Here is an 18,482-nt window from a genome sequence, read left to right as displayed (position 1 = left end):
AATCTTTTATAATATTTCTGTAAAATAAATATATTATTTCTAGCTTCAAATATTTTTATTTTAAACTATACTATAATTAGTGAAATAGGATGTAATTTAAAACGATAATATGATTAAATATTGTAATAGTTACACAAAGATAGAAAAAAGAATCGAGGCAATCAAGAAATATATTCGATATTTTGTTTCATTGATTATATTTTCGAACAAGAATTTTTAATTTGAACTGTTATTATGCTAAAAAATTTCACGCGATTATTAATTAATCCTAATTTAAGCTATACATCAAATTTTCTTACGTTGTATGACATTTAAGGCATATATTATAATAGTTCTATCAATCAAAAATGATTTTTACATTAAGAATTTGCAGGGTTCGTGAAATACAATAGCCGCGTGTGCATAAGTTGATTATCGGTTATATTAATATGACGTATTTCCCGCGCATAGAACGCAACGAGTCTAACTCGGAATACGGTCATCGATTGGTTTTTCGTATCAGACTGTAGTACATTCGTGGTTCAAGTTATTATAGCATTGACAAGCCGTTGTTTGTGAAGAACTCGGCTATCGTGATAAAAACTTATAAAAAAAATACTTTTGAATAACAAAATAATTGACCATTATATAATTTGTGTCTTATGTGATTTGCATATTGTCTAGTAATTCTCGATTTAAGTGAAGTGCTTGAAAATCCATAATGGCGCACGCTACAAGATCGCGCTAGTGTATACCAATGTAAGTGCCGCACGTACCTGTTTTTATTTCCGTTTTTCGGAAAGTAAAAAGTCCTTTTCAGATTTGATTTACATACAACTTTCGATTTTGATGCTGGATTTTGGCAAGAACAGTGGCCCTTGATTATCAACTTCTTACGCCGTTCTTGTTCATGTATCATTTTTTATGGTGGTCGTCATCATGCAAGCACAGCAGCAGCCACAGCAGCAACAGCAGCAGAATCATCAACAAATCGCAGGCACCAGTGTCATTCTCAAGATGAACGAGATACAACAGCTTTCGACAGTTGGTACGTAGTCAAATGATTTTAACTACGTACCATTCCATTTTCACAATCAAAATTGTATTCACGAGGTGTCCGATCAGATGGATAATGAGTTTGCAGATATTGATTTTGAAATGTTCTGATTCGTGTTACTAAAAGTATATCATACAAATTTCTGCTAAATATTAATATCGGCAAGTAAAGATTATACAGATTTATTTACTGATATGTATTTTATTTATTCATTTATTTAATGTATTGATATGATTTGTAAGCTTTTCCACGATATGTCCGTGATTTGGTTAATCTTAATAATCTGACCGGAATTAAATTTTAATTTAAAAAAGATATTATCGAATAAAATTGTATATTAGTAGAGAAACATAATTATCATCAATATTTCGTTTAATTTATGTACATAATATATGTATTTTATACATCATTTAATTTATCGCAATGTTCCGTAATAACATAAAACAGAGGTATATACATAACTATGTGCAGATGATATTTATAGGTATATAATAAAAAATAGAAAACGTCATATAAGTGGGAACCTAATAAATCTATGGCAGGTATATATTCTCCTTTTCTACAAATCTATCAGAAATTTATTACGATATATGTATGTATATATTATTGCTACATTTAACATTATTCGGTAATTTTAGAATTCATTTTACTTTCTTTATGAATCGAAACATTATTATTCTGTCGTTGTTTGTGTGTGGTTATCTCCCGTTTAGAAGCTTATTCTTTCTTAAGCTACCTACTCTTCCCTCTTACTCTTTAGTCGCTGTTTCCGCTTCATCAAAGTGACGGTGGAATATTCCACTCGGTATCGGTACCTATACCATCTGCTTTCCGTTCGAAAGAGTGGGGATGACCGTCCCTTCGTATAGCGCCAGTGGTTCTTTTTTGCTAGTTAGTATAATAATTTTGCAATTAAACGTTTGATTGCAGTATCAATTCATATATCAAAATTCCATGATATCTCTATTCTCTTCCTCTCTCTAGAATCAATATTATGTTAAATCTTAAATTAGGCGATAATATGTTTCGACTTCAACAAACATATGTTATACTTTTTGTTGAATTTTCTGCATGAAGTTTTAAGAATCGATATTGCAATACTACAATAGTTATTTTGATCTTTGAGATGTAAATTTTGATATTAAAAATAGGCAACCGACTTCAAAAGTCAGTTTTATTTATACAGATTGAGAACCACTATTGTAATTTCTTTGTATGCCCCCAGCCACGTACTATGTACACGCGCCTTAGGAGTTACCGAATTTTTTACGTTTTTATATTCGGCTATATCCATGTCATTATAAAAATAATTTTCACTTTGAAATTAATTTTTAATAAAAGTTGATTGCATGTGATGAAGATGTTTGGCTTCGTTCATAAATTGAAAATACAAATTTTCTGCTTTTTATTAGATTTTGCATTGATTTTCTGATTATTAGTTGTTATTATTGATAAGTAAAATGTTTTAAGTTGAAACGTATTACATGTTTTTTTTATTAGGTTTTGTATATTATATGTAACCATATTTTCATATATATTCGATACATTTTTTCATTAATAGAAAGATTGTAACAAGGATAAAATTAGCAAAATAACGATAACATAGATTTATTAGTTAGTTCAGATAGTTTACGTTTTTATTACTAAAATTAATTTAACATTGATTCTATAAACGTCTATTAGTTATATCAGTAATGATAAAAAAGCAAAATTACCAAACACAAGAGACAAAATGTAGAAGATGGTAATCGTGGGGCACCGAGCATAATATCTACGGTGTTGAGCCGGGTGTCTTCCTTACCCCCATCTCCTGATTTTACCCAGCGATGCAGGAGTCCGCCATAGTCAACGAGTTGACCAATCAGGTTGCTTCTTGGTCTATCGGGGACCGGGGATAACCTGGCCAAAGCGTAACTTGTATAGAAACACAGAGGCCACGGTGTGTACAGAAATGAGGAAATAATTGATACCATTATACGGTTTGAAACAACGAAGGAGTAGTACGCATAAAGAAAGTGAATCTGAAGAATAAAATTAATTTAGAATCAGCTAGCAGATCGAAGAAAAAAATTGAGTTACCAATATTGAAACGTGGAAAAGTCTCGAAATTGAATCAGAGGTGATTGTGTGAAAACAGCGTGCGTATCGGAATTGGAAAGAAGAGAATAACGCGTTTGGAACAATTTCGTGGACAAAATGAGTATAAGACTGGCAGAGAAGAAAGAAAACGTAATAAAAAATTCGACCGGCATAATTGGAAACGTAGTCAATAGTTCGGATGACGTTTGTAATGGAACCGTCGAGTGGCAAAATGGACAGAATCTTCTAGTTGTTACACAAGATACGCAAGGCAAAGAACTAATTGCAATCACTGATAATCAAACCATTAACGTTGCAGTTGACTCCTATTGTTCGTATTTTTTAATTCCTACTTTCTTTTCTCATGTTATTTTAAGTTTCCAAAAAATCGGCTAAACAAATTGATATATGTTATTCTGCGCGCGTGTATATAGGTATATTTTATTTATGTAAACTTTTGTGAAGTTTACATAAAAAAAGAATATGAAGTAAACACTTTGAAGTTAAGATAGTGTCATAAAAACACTTAAATTAATAGAGATTAGTTTATTTTTTTATATACAGTAGATCGTATTAAGTACCCAGACGTTTTTCAAACAGGAATATTCCATGTAATTCATCTACAATATGCATATTTCTTATTGGTGTAGTGATATACTAGCAGCACTTGTAGTTCGATATATACATACATACATACATATATATATATATATATATATATATATATATATATATTTAAATGTGTGCAAAAATAACTAAATTTACATGAAAAATTGATAAATATTATATTTTGGAAAAAGTATTATTTTACACATTATTACATTTTATATTTACGTGAATATTGACAAATTTTATTTTTATATAATTTTTAAGATTGCTTAGATATCCATAAGTTAATTTTTTTCAGGGCTACTGGAACTTGCTCATAGAGAGTATCAGGCCGGAGATTATGAAAATGCAGAAAGACATTGTATGCAACTCTGGAGGCAAGAAACAAATAACACAGGAGTTCTTCTATTATTGTCTTCTATTCATTTTCAATGTAGAAGGCTAGAAAAGTAAGGAACCTGTTCCATTTATTATGTAACTTTTAAATAAAATACAGCACTAATAAATTTCTGTTCTTGCATTTCAGATCTGCACATTACAGTAGCTTAGCAATAAAGCAAAATCCTTTATTGGCAGAGGCTTACAGCAATCTTGGAAATGTTTACAAGGAACGTGGCCAACTACAGGAAGCTTTGGAAAACTATCGACATGCTGTTAGATTGAAACCAGATTTCATTGATGGTTACATCAATCTAGCAGCTGCATTAGTAGCTGCAGGAGATATGGAACAAGCAGTTCAAGCATATGTAACTGCTCTACAATATAACCCTGTGAGAAATCCACTCTGTTATTAATACATATTTCTTTCTAGTCCTTTACATATAGTTTAAACGCTACTACATTATGTCAAATTTTGACTTATTTTCTAAAGATTGCTTGTTTATTGCTTGTTTATAGGGTTATTCAATATACATTTTACGTTTTTATATGTTACAGGATCTTTACTGTGTGAGAAGCGATCTCGGTAATCTTTTGAAAGCATTAGCAAGACTTGATGAAGCCAAGGTAGGTTTTCTTTATTTGCTACACATTGTTGTAAATTAATTTAATTTAACGTGACATGCACATATTCGGATGCATCAATACCACAATCAAATACTAGGATGTTGACTTTTGCAGTCTCATTTTGACAATTTTTTTTTTGACAAGGTACAGATGCATTTCGTAAAATGTGCGCAAGTACTAGTTGGCAGCTTTATAGAATAACCAGGAACAACTGGTATCCATATACTAGAGGCGAAAAGCTCTTTCTCTTTGCGGTAAAAAAAAAGATATGTGCGCGACGCATGGTGGCCTACTATCAGAATTAGCTTTTAAAAAGGCATGAACAGAAAATTTAAGTTTTGGTAGTAGATTGCCCATTGTGCGTGTTTTTCCATTTAATTAACTAATCACTGCGTTTGGTGTCTTTGTTTCTACTTGCCTTTTTATTGAGAATCAACAAAGATGCTCGGAGCAAAGTAATGTTCTTTTCAAGACATCAAACGCAGTATGAGGGTTTAAGTTTAAAATTAGCTGAAAACTATATAGAATCCCTCTTCGCATTGCGCGTTTTGGAATAACACTGATAAGAGTAACAACAAAATTTCTTTACTTGGTGTTATTGCAAAGTTTAACTTGCCGATCCTATTACAGCAATATATTTTTTTATTATTGATTAAGTAAAAGATATTAATTTTTTTTCTTACAAGCTACAATAGGATCAGCAGCGCGCGAATGTAGCATTTAAGCTCATCTCATTTGATTCAGCTCATTCTGAATGTGTATTTACTTTAGGTATACTGATCCGTTACATATACGTGGACAAATGCGACCTTTCTTTTCCACTATCTCTACTCTTTCCAATTTTAAAAGTAAACAAGTTGTGTGTACAATGATAATTGCGCGAGATCACTTGACCAGTTCTAAACCTATCGTAATGTCTAATATAAAAAATTGATAATTTTTTATGAATCTATGTGATCCATTTGTGCATCAAAATATTTTTTAATTTGGAAACTCACGGGACTTTTTCGACTCCCACAAGTTTCATTCGTTCCAATGATACATAGAAAAACAAACAAGTCAAGTGGTCTACTTCATAATAGCAGCGCGGCGCGGCGATAGTCGACGAGTAGAAATAATTGCAGACAGTATAGATTGCTGACAATTTTGCTTTATCTACATTGTTTACCCATTGGTGTCTTTATTTAATATTTTGTACTTTCTGCAATCAAACTCATCGACAGAACTTACTGCAGCAAAGAGAAAAGCCTTCCGTTGAATTTCCTGTCGTTCTTAAGCGCTCTCTAGTTCACTTGTTCGTTTTTCGCTTAGTACGTTTTGCCACCAATAATGTTACATTTACAGAATGATATCGGTTCGAAATACTGGTCTATGGGACTATAAGATGAAAGTTGATTTTAACAGGAAAATGGTTTTTCAAATTTATCTTTCTTGTTCATACCTATAAAAAGCGACGTACACATTCATTCGTGGTCTTTATAATTTTTTAAAACATCGTTAATGTATTGGGATCGAGATTGAGTCGTTTGTTGTACTTTATATAAGGTGATTTAGTTTGTTCTTTCTTTCTTGTTAATTGGGGAATCTATTTTCCATGTAAATTGTTAACGATCGATATTAAGGAACTGGAATACGGTTTGCACGATTATAATATGGTGGCTGACGAGCTCAGCGAAGCGTGTCTTTCAGCGGCACGCATAACTAGGTACCTCTGTATACGTACTTAAAAAAGAAAAGAAAATATAAAAAAAAGATAAAATTAAAAAGACAAAGTTGAGGCGAAGAGTATCAGTGAAGAGACATTAACGCAGCTGTATTGTTGTTGTGGATGGGATGATCAACTCTAGGAGGGGAAGTCGGAGCAATGTGATTGGTCGGTTACCATGGGTTCCTTCGTCAAAGGGTGAATCTGAATCTGGTTATTCAGTAACACACTGTCTCTCGGTCTAAGTTTATTATGAGAACTTGCGAGCCGTACCTACCGTCAACCTACCAAAGGGTACACTGCAGGTAAAGTAATTCCCAAGGCCGATCTCTGAATATTCCATCAGACCAATTGGCTCCGCTGTTTCGAAAGAGATTGAAAGTTGGATCATTTTAACTCGGGATAGAAAGGTTTAGCAGCATCTGTGTTTACGACGTTCGTATGCGATTGCAGATACGGAAGCACGGAAATACGGATGAAGATCTTATGAACGACTCATTTCTGTTTCTCCATTGAAACGAGAATCCTCTGTTAAAGCTCATCCAACTTCAACGTTTCTATCCATATCCAGTTATCCCGATGCTACGAATCCTATTCGTTTCTATCATTCAGCCTCTCTTTACCGCTTCCCATAGAGATCGGCCGACTGTAAATGCCCTTTTTACTTATTGTTTAGGTACGGATTACTCTGTTTTTTATAATAATGCAGCCCGCCTCTCGGCACGCGCGATGCACATCCCTGCTTGACCCTTAGGAGCGTCGTCATATAAAGAAGATTTTCGACAAATATTTTCCTAGGGATAAATGATAATATAAATTTAATTGATGGTAAATGTTGATCAAGGGAACATATGGGTAATGAAGAACAATGTTTGTTTAAGCTCGTCGACTGAGAATGGACAATGTTGGAGGTGAATTGGCCAAGTGAATTGAGCAGAACTGAAGTAACAATGGCGAGGGGCGTACTACGTGCTGTCGAGTCCACCGGACGCATTCCGGAGAGTCGATAGACACGAGACAGGACACCCGTATCGCTTATTTTCTACGATGACGTTTCTAGCGCGCACCTAAATCCTTTTCTCCTGTTTTCACACTAGATTCCAATCCACTACACATTGTATGATTTGCAAAATGGGTCTCGTTCTCTCTGTTTCTGATTCTTTCTCGTTTTTCTTCGAAAGAAGTCATATCCCAAGCTAAAGCAAATCTTACAAATCGAAAGGTTCTTTTTAATTAACTTTCGATCGATCAATCGCTCTCGCGTTAGCGTCAGCTTATGCATTTTACATGTTATTAAATGCATCAAGATACAAAATCACTTAAAATTATCGAATGTCCAAGCATTTATCAAATCTTTCTCTATCACAAACGAAGTTTCTATTCTTTCATCGAATATCGATCGCTAATAATGAATATTGAGAATGTAATAAAGAAATAATCGCGCAATCGATAAAATTTATCATATAAAATTGAATACAATTGATTCTTAAAGATATTTATATCAACTCTGTTACGAACAAAATACTTGGCGCGGATGATTTGCATTAAGAATTGTTCGAAGTAAAGGGATGTAGAAGAAGGAAAAAGGAGGCAATGAAACAAGACAGAGAGGACGAAGGTATGAAGAGATAATTTTATTCTCTGAAATTTCTCGAAGGTGGTGAAATGTGTGAAAGCTGCGGCGCGGCGAGGAGAGGCCGGGCAAAGCGCGCGGCGCGTCTCTGACAGTATGGGAACATCTTCTCTGATCCTCTGTTTATGTCTATAGGCTTGCTATCTAAAGGCGATTGAAACGCGTCCAGACTTCGCAGTCGCATGGAGCAATCTTGGCTGTGTATTCAACGCTCAAGGCGAGATTTGGTTGGCGATCCATCACTTTGAGAAGGCCGTAGCTTTGGACCCAAATTTCCTGGATGCCTACATCAATCTTGGCAATGTACTCAAAGAGGCTAGAATCTTTGATAGGTGAGATTAAATCATTGATTTCTAACGGCTCTATATTTGTACATTTCGTCAGAACGTTTGAATTGGCATTTTATTCGAAATAACGTAGATACTTGCATGTTCAAGTAGAATATTAACATACGTGACATTTTTCACAACAATTCGTTGATTATATCGAATTTAGAACTAACGCGTGATGCTAGACAGAACTTGTTTAAACGGCAAAATAATGCAACAACTGTTGGCAATACATAGAGAAGGTATATTTATTCATAATTCTGCGTTAGTAACAATAATTTTATAATTTGTGATATTGCTTTGAAATACTAGTATTTTCAAAACATGCAATTCAAACGTTTAACTTCTCGGTCGATAGTACTTGAAACGGCCAATGTTCAACAAGAAAATAAAAATCGTTCGATATGCGAGTAGATTTATATAAAAATTATATAAAAATTTTCTTCTTTTATTGTTATAATATGACAAAATAATACAAAACTTCACAGTAAGATGCATAATAATAAAAAGAAACATGAGAATACGTTTTAGCGACAGGGATAGAGTCCCGGCTTACCGGCCGGAGGCCCTAGGTTCGATTCTCATGAAACCTTCTTTTCGTTTTTCATCAGATCCTACAATAATTTAAAATGCACAGTATGATCGATCGTCGTCTCTTCAATTTCTCATAGACGACGGTTTATAAAGTCTGTGCTAAAAAAATCTGACTTATAGTTATTCCTTTAATGTTCAATACTGTTACATTAATTGGAGAGTCACAAGTCGAACAAATACATTTTTCTGCCAATATAATGGCGCTGTTTTTACGAAAGTTCTTTGCTGTATTTTCGGTACGGAAATGTTTCGTGTTCGAACGAAATGTGCTCTATTTTTACGTTTGACGCGCTAAAAGAGACGAACGAGGTCGGAAGATTTCACATGTTTTCCGTTTCTCAAACACGTTTACCAAGAATTCACGAGCAAAGCGCATGAGCCGACGTGTAAACACCGAATCGATATTCATACAGCGTCCTTTGAAGTTCATCGTCCTTTGTTTCTCCAGAGCGATGCCCGCTGGCAACCTTCACTCGCGCATTACGTGAATTCCTAATTTCTTAGGTGTGTTAGCGGCTTTCATTATTTTCTATTATTTTGGTAATGTTATGCAGCATGTGTAAATTTGAAAACGATCCATTTATTCTGAATTTTCGGTATTTATTACGATATTTGAGATATCATCGTTTCTTACCGAAAGATATTTACATTTAAAAATTTAATGAAAAAGAAATAACGATAATACGTAAAATCGATGTATAAACAAGCATAAAGGTCATTTACACATGTCGCGAATTCATGTCCTGTTCGTCTTCCAAGAATCTCGACCTTCTTGTCATACGTACATATCCACACAGCCTTTTAACGGAGAGAGAATGGGGCTTGCTTGGCAACAGATGCGAAATTACCACCGGAATACGAGCTGGATTTTCTTATTTACGAGTGTTCGGAATCCTTGGAATCTAAATTCCAGTTACGCACAATAGCGGGAGAAACTGGAGGGCAACTATCGATTTCAAGGATCGCTCCGCCCCCACGAGAGAGAGAGAGAACCCCTTTTATTCTCCGTGGGAGGGTGTATAAGTTCTTAACGGATATGCCAAAAACGCGTAGCTCGTGGCGAGTTTCACGGCGGAAAGCTGCTCGTGGTATCGTGTCTACGATCTGTCGAGGAAGTTGTTGATTTTGTTTATTGATATTTAAAAGATACATACACGCACAACATATATACACACACACACACACGCAGACAAATTAATTTATTGAGATATGGAAATGGAGAAGGAATGGACTACCAGTGTGTTGTCGTGTATACAGTGATCTCGCCTTCGACCACGATCGCACCCTCGTTACGCGTGCAATTAGAACGAGCTCTCTCACGATCCTCAACCCGTGGATGTATCTCGTGGATTAAATATAACGTGAAAAGGTTAATTTATGACTATTTTCTGTATAGCGTTACCGGCGTGACACGTCACCGTATAGCGGTGTGCGCGGCACGTGTGCAATTTATCCAAAGACCGTGTGTCGTCGGGTGTGGTATCACCAACCATCGTTACCAAACCGAAACCAACAAAGAACTTTCTACGCAATTCCACGTATACTTTGATGCGGCTCTATTGATTCAATTGGAATCGATTAAATTGTGATTCATCGTCCGTTCGTTCAGAAAACGACCTAAATGTTTTCTTTCGTTGTGTGATGAATTTTAACGACATACGAATTTTCTGTTTGTAACAGAGCTGTAGCTGCTTATCTGCGTGCTTTGAATCTCAGTCCTAACAATGCAGTCGTACATGGAAATCTGGCGTGTGTCTACTATGAACAAGGGTAAGCATCAGAGGGAATTTACTTTGTTTATTTTTTATCGTGCGTTAACTTATTTTGTTTTACAGGCTTATCGATTTGGCGATTGATACATATCGTCGTGCTATTGAACTACAACCAAATTTCCCAGATGCTTACTGCAATTTGGCGAACGCGCTCAAGGAAAAGGGACAAGTGGTCGAGGCTGAGGATTGCTATAATACGGCTCTCCGCCTCTGCCCCTCACATGCCGATTCCCTTAATAATCTGGTACTTATATTTATATTCAAATTCCGTGGGAAAGTTTAATGAACAAGACAATAACGTATAACGCGTTTCTGTCTTCACTTTTTATTATTATTACATTTCTTCTCTTTGTTATTCGATGTATTCCGCATTCTAGGCCAACATAAAACGTGAACAAGGATATATCGAAGAAGCAACTCGATTATATCTGAAAGCGCTTGAAGTATTCCCTGAGTTTGCCGCAGCTCATAGCAATCTGGCTTCCGTATTACAGCAACAAGGAAAATTAAATGAAGCACTGATGCATTACAAGGAGGCTATTCGTATTCAGCCAACTTTCGCGGATGCGTACTCGAACATGGGCAATACTCTGAAAGAAATGCAAGATATACAAGGAGCTCTTCAATGCTATACAAGAGCTATTCAAATTAATCCCGCTTTCGCTGACGCCCATTCCAATTTAGCTTCGATTCATAAGGATTCTGGAAACATTCCTGAGGCTATTCAATCATACCGAACTGCGTTAAAGCTGAAGCCTGACTTCCCTGATGCATATTGTAACTTAGCGCATTGCCTTCAGATCGTTTGCGATTGGACTGATTATGAAGCTCGAATGAAGAAATTAGTTTCGATCGTTGCTGAACAACTGGACAAGAATAGGTTGCCTAGCGTACATCCACACCATTCCATGCTCTATCCGTTGTCTCATGAATTTAGAAAGGCTATTGCCGCTAGGCATGCAAATCTTTGCATCGAGAAGGTAAATGATATTTTTTAAGTACACGGTTTATCTGAAGCAATAAAAATGCAAATACGTTTGTTTCACGACGATTGTATATCTGTTACAGATTCATGTTCTACATAAACAACCATACAAGTATCCACGTGAGATTGGTGCTCGCTTAAAGATTGGCTATGTCTCGTCAGATTTTGGAAATCATCCTACTAGTCATCTTATGCAATCAATCCCAGGACTGCACGAGAGACAGAATGTTGAAATCTTTTGCTACGCTCTCAGCGCAGATGACGGAACCACGTTCCGAGCAAAGATTGCCAGAGAAGCTGAACATTTTGTAGATCTATCACAGATTCCGTGCAATGGAAAAGCAGCTGATCGTATTAACGCGGATGGAATTCATATTTTAGTAAATATGAATGGATACACGAAAGGAGCGAGAAATGAAATATTCGCTCTGAGACCAGCACCTGTTCAAGTGATGTGGCTTGGATATCCAGGAACATCAGGAGCTAGTTTCATGGATTATTTAATTACAGATGAAGTTACATCACCATTGGAACTTGCTAATCAATACAGCGAAAAACTTGCTTACATGCCACACACTTATTTTATTGGAGATCATAAGTAAGTCTACAAGATATACGATTATATATAGTATTTTCTCTATAATTGATCGCCACTATGTTTCTCATAATTGATCAATCGTCATCTCTACTACTAAGTGAATTCTCCCAAAGAAACTATAGTGTTCCGTTTAACATACCGCAAAGTTCGACAGCTGAGTAATGCAACTTAATCGAATTCAATTCCAGTTCTATAAAACAATACTAATTATTCAATGATGAAACATTCTTATCTCTAATTTGTTTTTAATTAAAATTTTACTAACGTATTTGTGAGAGTTTTTTGATTAAAATAAGACCAAACACGATGTAGTTCAAATCATATTTACATGTATATATAATAGAAAGAAAATAAGTTAATGTCACTAAATAAGTAAATATATTTCAAATTATTTCGAGCTTAGTTTTGTTTTAATCAGGAAAGCCTCACAATTACATTGGTTAAAGCTTTATTCAATATGAAATGAATTATAAAAAAGTTCCGTTGTTATTGCTACGTTACGATTATCCAACTAATATGTTTTTTTTATCAAGTCCACTCGCGGACTTCTTCCTCTTTCATTCGCCCTTTTTTTATAAGTTGTGTAAAATGCTGGATCGTATTTGTTACATTCAATCGTCTCCTATACATGAAAATTCATCTGAGGACAGCCGAGTAGTCCCGACTTTCGATCAATTATGGAGAAAATACGTACTATACATGAAATTTAATTAACATCTTTTTTTCTCTTATATATTTTTTTCTCCAGGCAAATGTTCCCACATTTAAAGGAACGTCTCATCTTAACGGACAAACTGAATATGAAGGGCAAGGTAGCAGATAACGTAGCTGTAATAAATGCCACCGATCTTTCTCCAATGATTGAAAATACCTGTGTCAAAGAAATTCGCGAAGTAGTTGTACCGGACGCTGAAAACAAACCAGTAGAAATTTCGCTGAAAGTTGCAGAACTGCCAACCACTACTCCTATCGAAACAATGATTGCTTCTGGACAATGCCAAATGTCCGTAAATGGTGTCGTAGTTCAAAATGGTATGGCCACTACGCAAGTGAACAATAAAACAGCTACGGGTGAAGAAGTGCCTCAAAATATTATGATCACAACGAGGCAACAGTATGGTCTACCAGAAGATGCAGTCGTTTATTGCAATTTCAATCAGTTATATAAAATTGATCCGCTCACGCTTCATATGTGGGCACATGTAAGTTCATTCGTTTTTTCGTAACAAACTTATTTCATTAAAATTATTACATATTTTATATTTATATACCGATACTAAATTTCAGATCCTAAAACACGTGCCAAACTCTGTATTATGGCTGCTACGCTTTCCGGCCGTTGGTGAACCAAACTTACAAGCAACAGCTCAACAGTTGGGCTTAGCCCCCGGTAGGATCCTGTTTAGTAATGTTGCTGCGAAGGAAGAGCATGTTAGACGAGGACAGTTAGCCGACGTATGCTTGGACACACCGCTTTGCAATGGTCACACTACTAGCATGGATGTTTTATGGACCGGAACTCCGGTGGTTACACTACCAGGTGAAACGTTAGCGTCTCGCGTTGCTGCTAGTCAATTGAATACTTTGGGATGCCCTGAATTGATTGCACGAACACGACAAGAATACCAGGATATTGCAATTCGTTTGGGTACTGACAGGGAATAGTAAGTAAATTGTTTCTTTCTATCCCTTGTTTTTAGTTTTTATTATCATTAGTATTGATATGAATTAACCAACTGTTTCTTTTTAAGCTTGAAAGCAACACGAGCCAAAGTATGGAAAGCAAGATCTGAAAGTCCTTTATTCAATTGCAAGCTATATGCAGTAGGCATGGAAATGCTGTACAAAAAAATGTGGGAACGTTTCGCGAGAGGCGAAAAACCTGATCATGTGTCAGCAGTAGACAAAACCGAAATGCAAAAATTACTAGCAGCTGCATCTTAAGAATTGTTCTCGAATGTTTTTATCTATACAACTTCAATTCCACATCTGTTTTTCTCTCCCCCCTTTTTTCGAAAACGTAGCATTTGAAATAGATGGTCGATAATCTATTTCACAAAAATATAATTTTCATATAAATTCCGTTTATTCTGGTATTTACTGTTTTGTATGATAAATCATCGAGCTTAGATTACATAGGATAACGTTATGCGCGTACGTTCAATTAAACATTTGATGTCCCAGAAAAAGAAAAAAAATTGTGGATTGTATCATACGAGTCATAAAAAATAATTACGTTATGCCATCGTATCTTTCACCTTATTTATATATATATATAATATAATTCTTATAGTCAGGTGTTTATACCTTTTGTTCATCTTTCTGGTAACATCGTATATAGCCTGAATTGGAGTGGGATTATGTACAAGACTAATTTTTTTTTTCATTGTATAAAGTACACAATTGTATGTATACTGATGAACGTTTGTATCATTAACGTGAAATACGCAGTCGGTATTAGTATTTTTATTCGGTTTTCTTTATTTCGAAGGTTTTTGACACGTGAATTGTTGACAATGTTAAGAGGATACGAAGATGTTCCCTTGATTATTTTTTATGCTATTGTAGTAATATTCGTCGTTTACTTCGAATACGATTGGCTCGTAAAAGAAGATTGAAACACAGAAAAAAAAAAGTTCAGGAGCGAATTACTCACACCAAGCTGTTATTGCTAGAAGTCGCTGATAGCAAAGAGTGCAAGTTGTATTATATACAATTGGTTAATGAGATAAACATGTAAATATTAAAAAGATAATTGTTAGTTATTGCTTTAGTTTGATAGCGCGTAAGTTAAGATTAAAGAAATGTGTGAGGTAGCGAAAGACGTTGACTGTAGCAAACTTTGAGATGTACGCCTATAGAATAAAAAAAAATGATTAAAAATATAATTCGAAAGAAAGTGGCTGTTACGTTGTGAGTGTGTTCTGATGAATATGCGATTAGTAAGATTGATTTTTTCTTTGTGAAATTCTTTACTCGGTCGTTTGATAATACCAGTTTCACACAGAAAAATACAGGTAATGCTTGAACGAAGAACTTGCTTGAATTTTTTTCTCTTTATTCAAAACATGATTATTCTATGCAATTTATAATAAAATGGGAAAGAAAGTGCATTTTTAAGTTGAAATAAATTTTGTTCAAAACTCGAGAAATTAAGATAAGTAGGAAGAACAGCTTGTAGCGTCTCGTTGAATTTATTGTATGTATGACCTCATCCGCCCACTATGTGTATTATCAACATTGCACATTCTCGATAATGAATAATTGTCCCCATTACGCACAATTTACATCGAACATACAGATGTAAAAGTAACCATTAAAAATCTCTGTTTCTTAATTACTATTCCGGATGTAGCTCGAACAAATACGTCGCACAAGAAATAGCAGCGGTAGAGTGAAACGTAAAATTCAAATATCAAACTTTCATTTCTGTAGACGGTAATAGCATATTTGTGTAGATTTACATTAATTCAAGATTTGAAGAATATTGAAATAAATTTACCAAAGTCAATAAATTATTAAATTATCTCATTATTATTGAATCATAGTTGAAATAATTTAACTATCATTTTGAAATTGTACGACTATACTTACCTTACATACCATTGATTATATAATTACGTATTTAATTTAGAACGATTGCAAACTCATAGGAAAATCGATTTCTTTATTATTTTTTGTAACAAACTGTCTTCGGATTCGTCTTTATGTCGCAACTCATGACGCACTATTTTAACGGTTTTATCATAATTCTTAAAAATATGGTTATTTTGCATTCAAATGAATGCAAACGGTGGTACATTATAAACACTCCGTGACGAATACGTAAAAGATACATTGTGAATGTACATATATAATGTACCAAATAATTATCTTCATGTGAAGGTACAGCATATTCAAAGTAGCGGTAACAAAATTTTTACATTATTCTCCAATCATACGTTTATTAATACGCTAAAATTATAAATTACCCGACTTCCAAGAAACTATACGGTAATGGCAAAGATGCTTGTTATAGGTAACAAGTATATCACTGATTGTAACGAATAATTAATTTTAATAAACTGTATATCAACTTGACAAGGAAAAGAGAGAGCGCAAGAGAAAAAGGCAGTATTTTAGAGTTAAATTATTTTTCAAAACTAATAGTCGAATATTACACTCTAAAAATTAGGTTATATTGGCAACCGTGGAGTTAGAAAAAGAACTTGTCGAAAAAGGAACAGAGAGAAGTTGAAAGAGAAAGATGACATCATTTTACTCGCGTTTAATTGTCGTTTCTGCGCAAGGTAGAGCAATATCTTTCATAATGATAGAGCACGACGTCGTGGCTCTTGACGCAGTATCGATTGCTCATGACGGTTCCACCACCATGGAAGGGTGAAACTGGGTCGAAAGCATCCTTCCCAGCGGGAATACTTCCCTCTGCGTATTCTACTCCGTCCTGCTCGCTCTAAAAAGAGCACCGAAGCTCCATCTCCAGTCGTCACTTGCCATTAATAATAGCCATCATTTAAATGCCAACTAATCTTCGCTTCAACGCATTTAAGACAATTCATTAAAAAATTTACCGGTGGCTTATGATCCTCTGATCCGATAATCTTATTATCTCATTTCTTACAAGAACCCCTATTCCTTTATGTTGTCTTTTTTTACTTTTTGTAACGTTAAAGTTCTTTTAAATTATGGCTGAATAGACATAACCTATCACTTGGGTTACGACGTACAAACTCGTATATCTTTTATTTATCTGGACGATTAAAACACTGAAAATTGATTTATCAAAAGTTTAGGAAACTTTAGGATTTCGTAAAAGAAACAAATTGCTTGATAACTGATAGGCACCGATCTTGGAGACCGTATAAAGTACATATGTTCGTTTTAGTTCACATCTTTCTTAGAGCTTTTTCACTGTAAGAAAAAAAACGAAAGAAAGGAAAAGTTCTGTGAAACCACTTAAATCGAGTCATTAACTTTTATTGGTTTCCCGTGGCTGTTGAATCGCTCGAAGAAACCCCGTTCTGCTTCACGAGCTAGATTTCGCGAGACGTTTTTCTATCTACATGTATACATATGTAGTTACATACATAGATCACAAAGTTAGCAACGCTAAATAATTGTATAAATAGTATAAGAATTCGCATTTAATTTAGTTGTAGTATCACTAAGCTACCGATCCATCTAAACGAATAATTCTGCGTTTTCGATAACATCGTACTCGATTCAGTTTGGAGTTTGAGTGCGAGACTTTATCGTTCGCCTGATTTGTCGGTAAGAAATTTTCGAAGACGAAATTGAAAATAAGATTGATTCGACAAAGCGAATTCGGGTTTCTAGAACGAAAATTGAGTAAAGTTCGCAACGTGTAAACTCGGTGTGAAAAAATTGTTGGAAATCTTGCGAGAGGGAGACTCGAAAGACCATCGCCACTCCGGTTAGGGTGATTCGCGTTTCAGTTTGCGCTGCGAGCTTCGAAGCAGGGAGGGATCCTTGACATAAATAATCAGTAGTAGAGCACCGCGGTACTGCCCTGTAACCATGGTAACAGCATCGATCGAGGCCTACTACAAAGTCGAAACCAGCTACCCTTCTCGTGCCATGCGTTTCTTTCTGTTTCCCTTCGTTTCCTTTCCTTTTCTTTACGCCCGCGTTTTTCCTCTCCCCTTCCTTCACCTTTCGACTTCCGCCTCCCTCGCGCTCGCTTTCATTCCACTTTGTCGTCGTCCCAGCCCTTCTTCCCGCAATTTTTTTCTCCTATTTTCTCCCTCTCACTGCATTTCCTCCAATTTCCCTGTGCTCTACTTTCCCAGACTTCTTCGACCTAACCTCTTTACGCTCATGCTCATCTTACTCGACGAGTGTTTTGTATTTTCTTTTGCTTTTTCACTACAATCTTTTTCTTCGAAAAGACTGTTCGACGATTGACCACTTTATTTAAACCAAATTGTTTTTTTGTTATCTTTGCAGGTGTAATATCGGGACGAACCGTATTTGCAGATATACGTATAAATATGCAACAACGTACTTGTACGTACATACAGCAATATAGGGCACGTCCTTAGCAAAGCTTGGTTTCAACATTGGCTCCCTCGATCGTGGATTAAGAAATAAGTCGTGCACGTTCGACAAAGCAAACT

At 35.2% G+C, this 18,482-nt stretch overlaps 1 protein-coding gene across 5 annotated transcripts; it reads left to right on the top strand.

Annotated features, from left to right (window-relative positions):
• Nucleotides 1-444: 444 nt before the first annotated feature.
• Nucleotides 445-15,863, top strand: LOC100650322 (UDP-N-acetylglucosamine--peptide N-acetylglucosaminyltransferase 110 kDa subunit). Of its 5 annotated transcripts, XM_048407335.1 has the most exons (14): nucleotides 445-738; nucleotides 800-1,027; nucleotides 1,521-1,578; nucleotides 4,023-4,173; nucleotides 4,251-4,494; nucleotides 4,661-4,729; nucleotides 8,203-8,399; nucleotides 10,671-10,760; nucleotides 10,826-11,006; nucleotides 11,140-11,742; nucleotides 11,831-12,345; nucleotides 13,094-13,547; nucleotides 13,633-14,009; nucleotides 14,097-15,863. In XM_048407335.1, the coding sequence occupies exons 3-14, from the start codon at nucleotides 1,572-1,574 to the stop codon at nucleotides 14,287-14,289; spliced, it is 3,081 nt and encodes a 1,026-aa protein (XP_048263292.1). In that variant the 5' UTR covers nucleotides 445-738; nucleotides 800-1,027; nucleotides 1,521-1,571; the 3' UTR covers nucleotides 14,290-15,863. The 5 variants fall into 5 exon arrangements, with proteins under 5 accessions (XP_048263292.1, XP_012165119.1, XP_012165118.1 ...); XM_012309729.3 differs by lacking the exon at nucleotides 1,521-1,578 and having other exon boundaries at nucleotides 852-1,027; XM_012309728.3 differs by lacking the exon at nucleotides 1,521-1,578.
• Nucleotides 15,864-18,482: the final 2,619 nt, after the last annotated feature.

The sequence above is a fragment of the Bombus terrestris genome, chromosome 7 (assembly GCF_910591885.1).
Source record: "Bombus terrestris chromosome 7, iyBomTerr1.2, whole genome shotgun sequence".
Taxonomy (NCBI): domain Eukaryota; kingdom Metazoa; phylum Arthropoda; class Insecta; order Hymenoptera; family Apidae; genus Bombus; species Bombus terrestris.
Note: the sequence above shows the minus strand (reverse complement) of the source record. Positions and strands in the feature narration are given on the sequence as shown.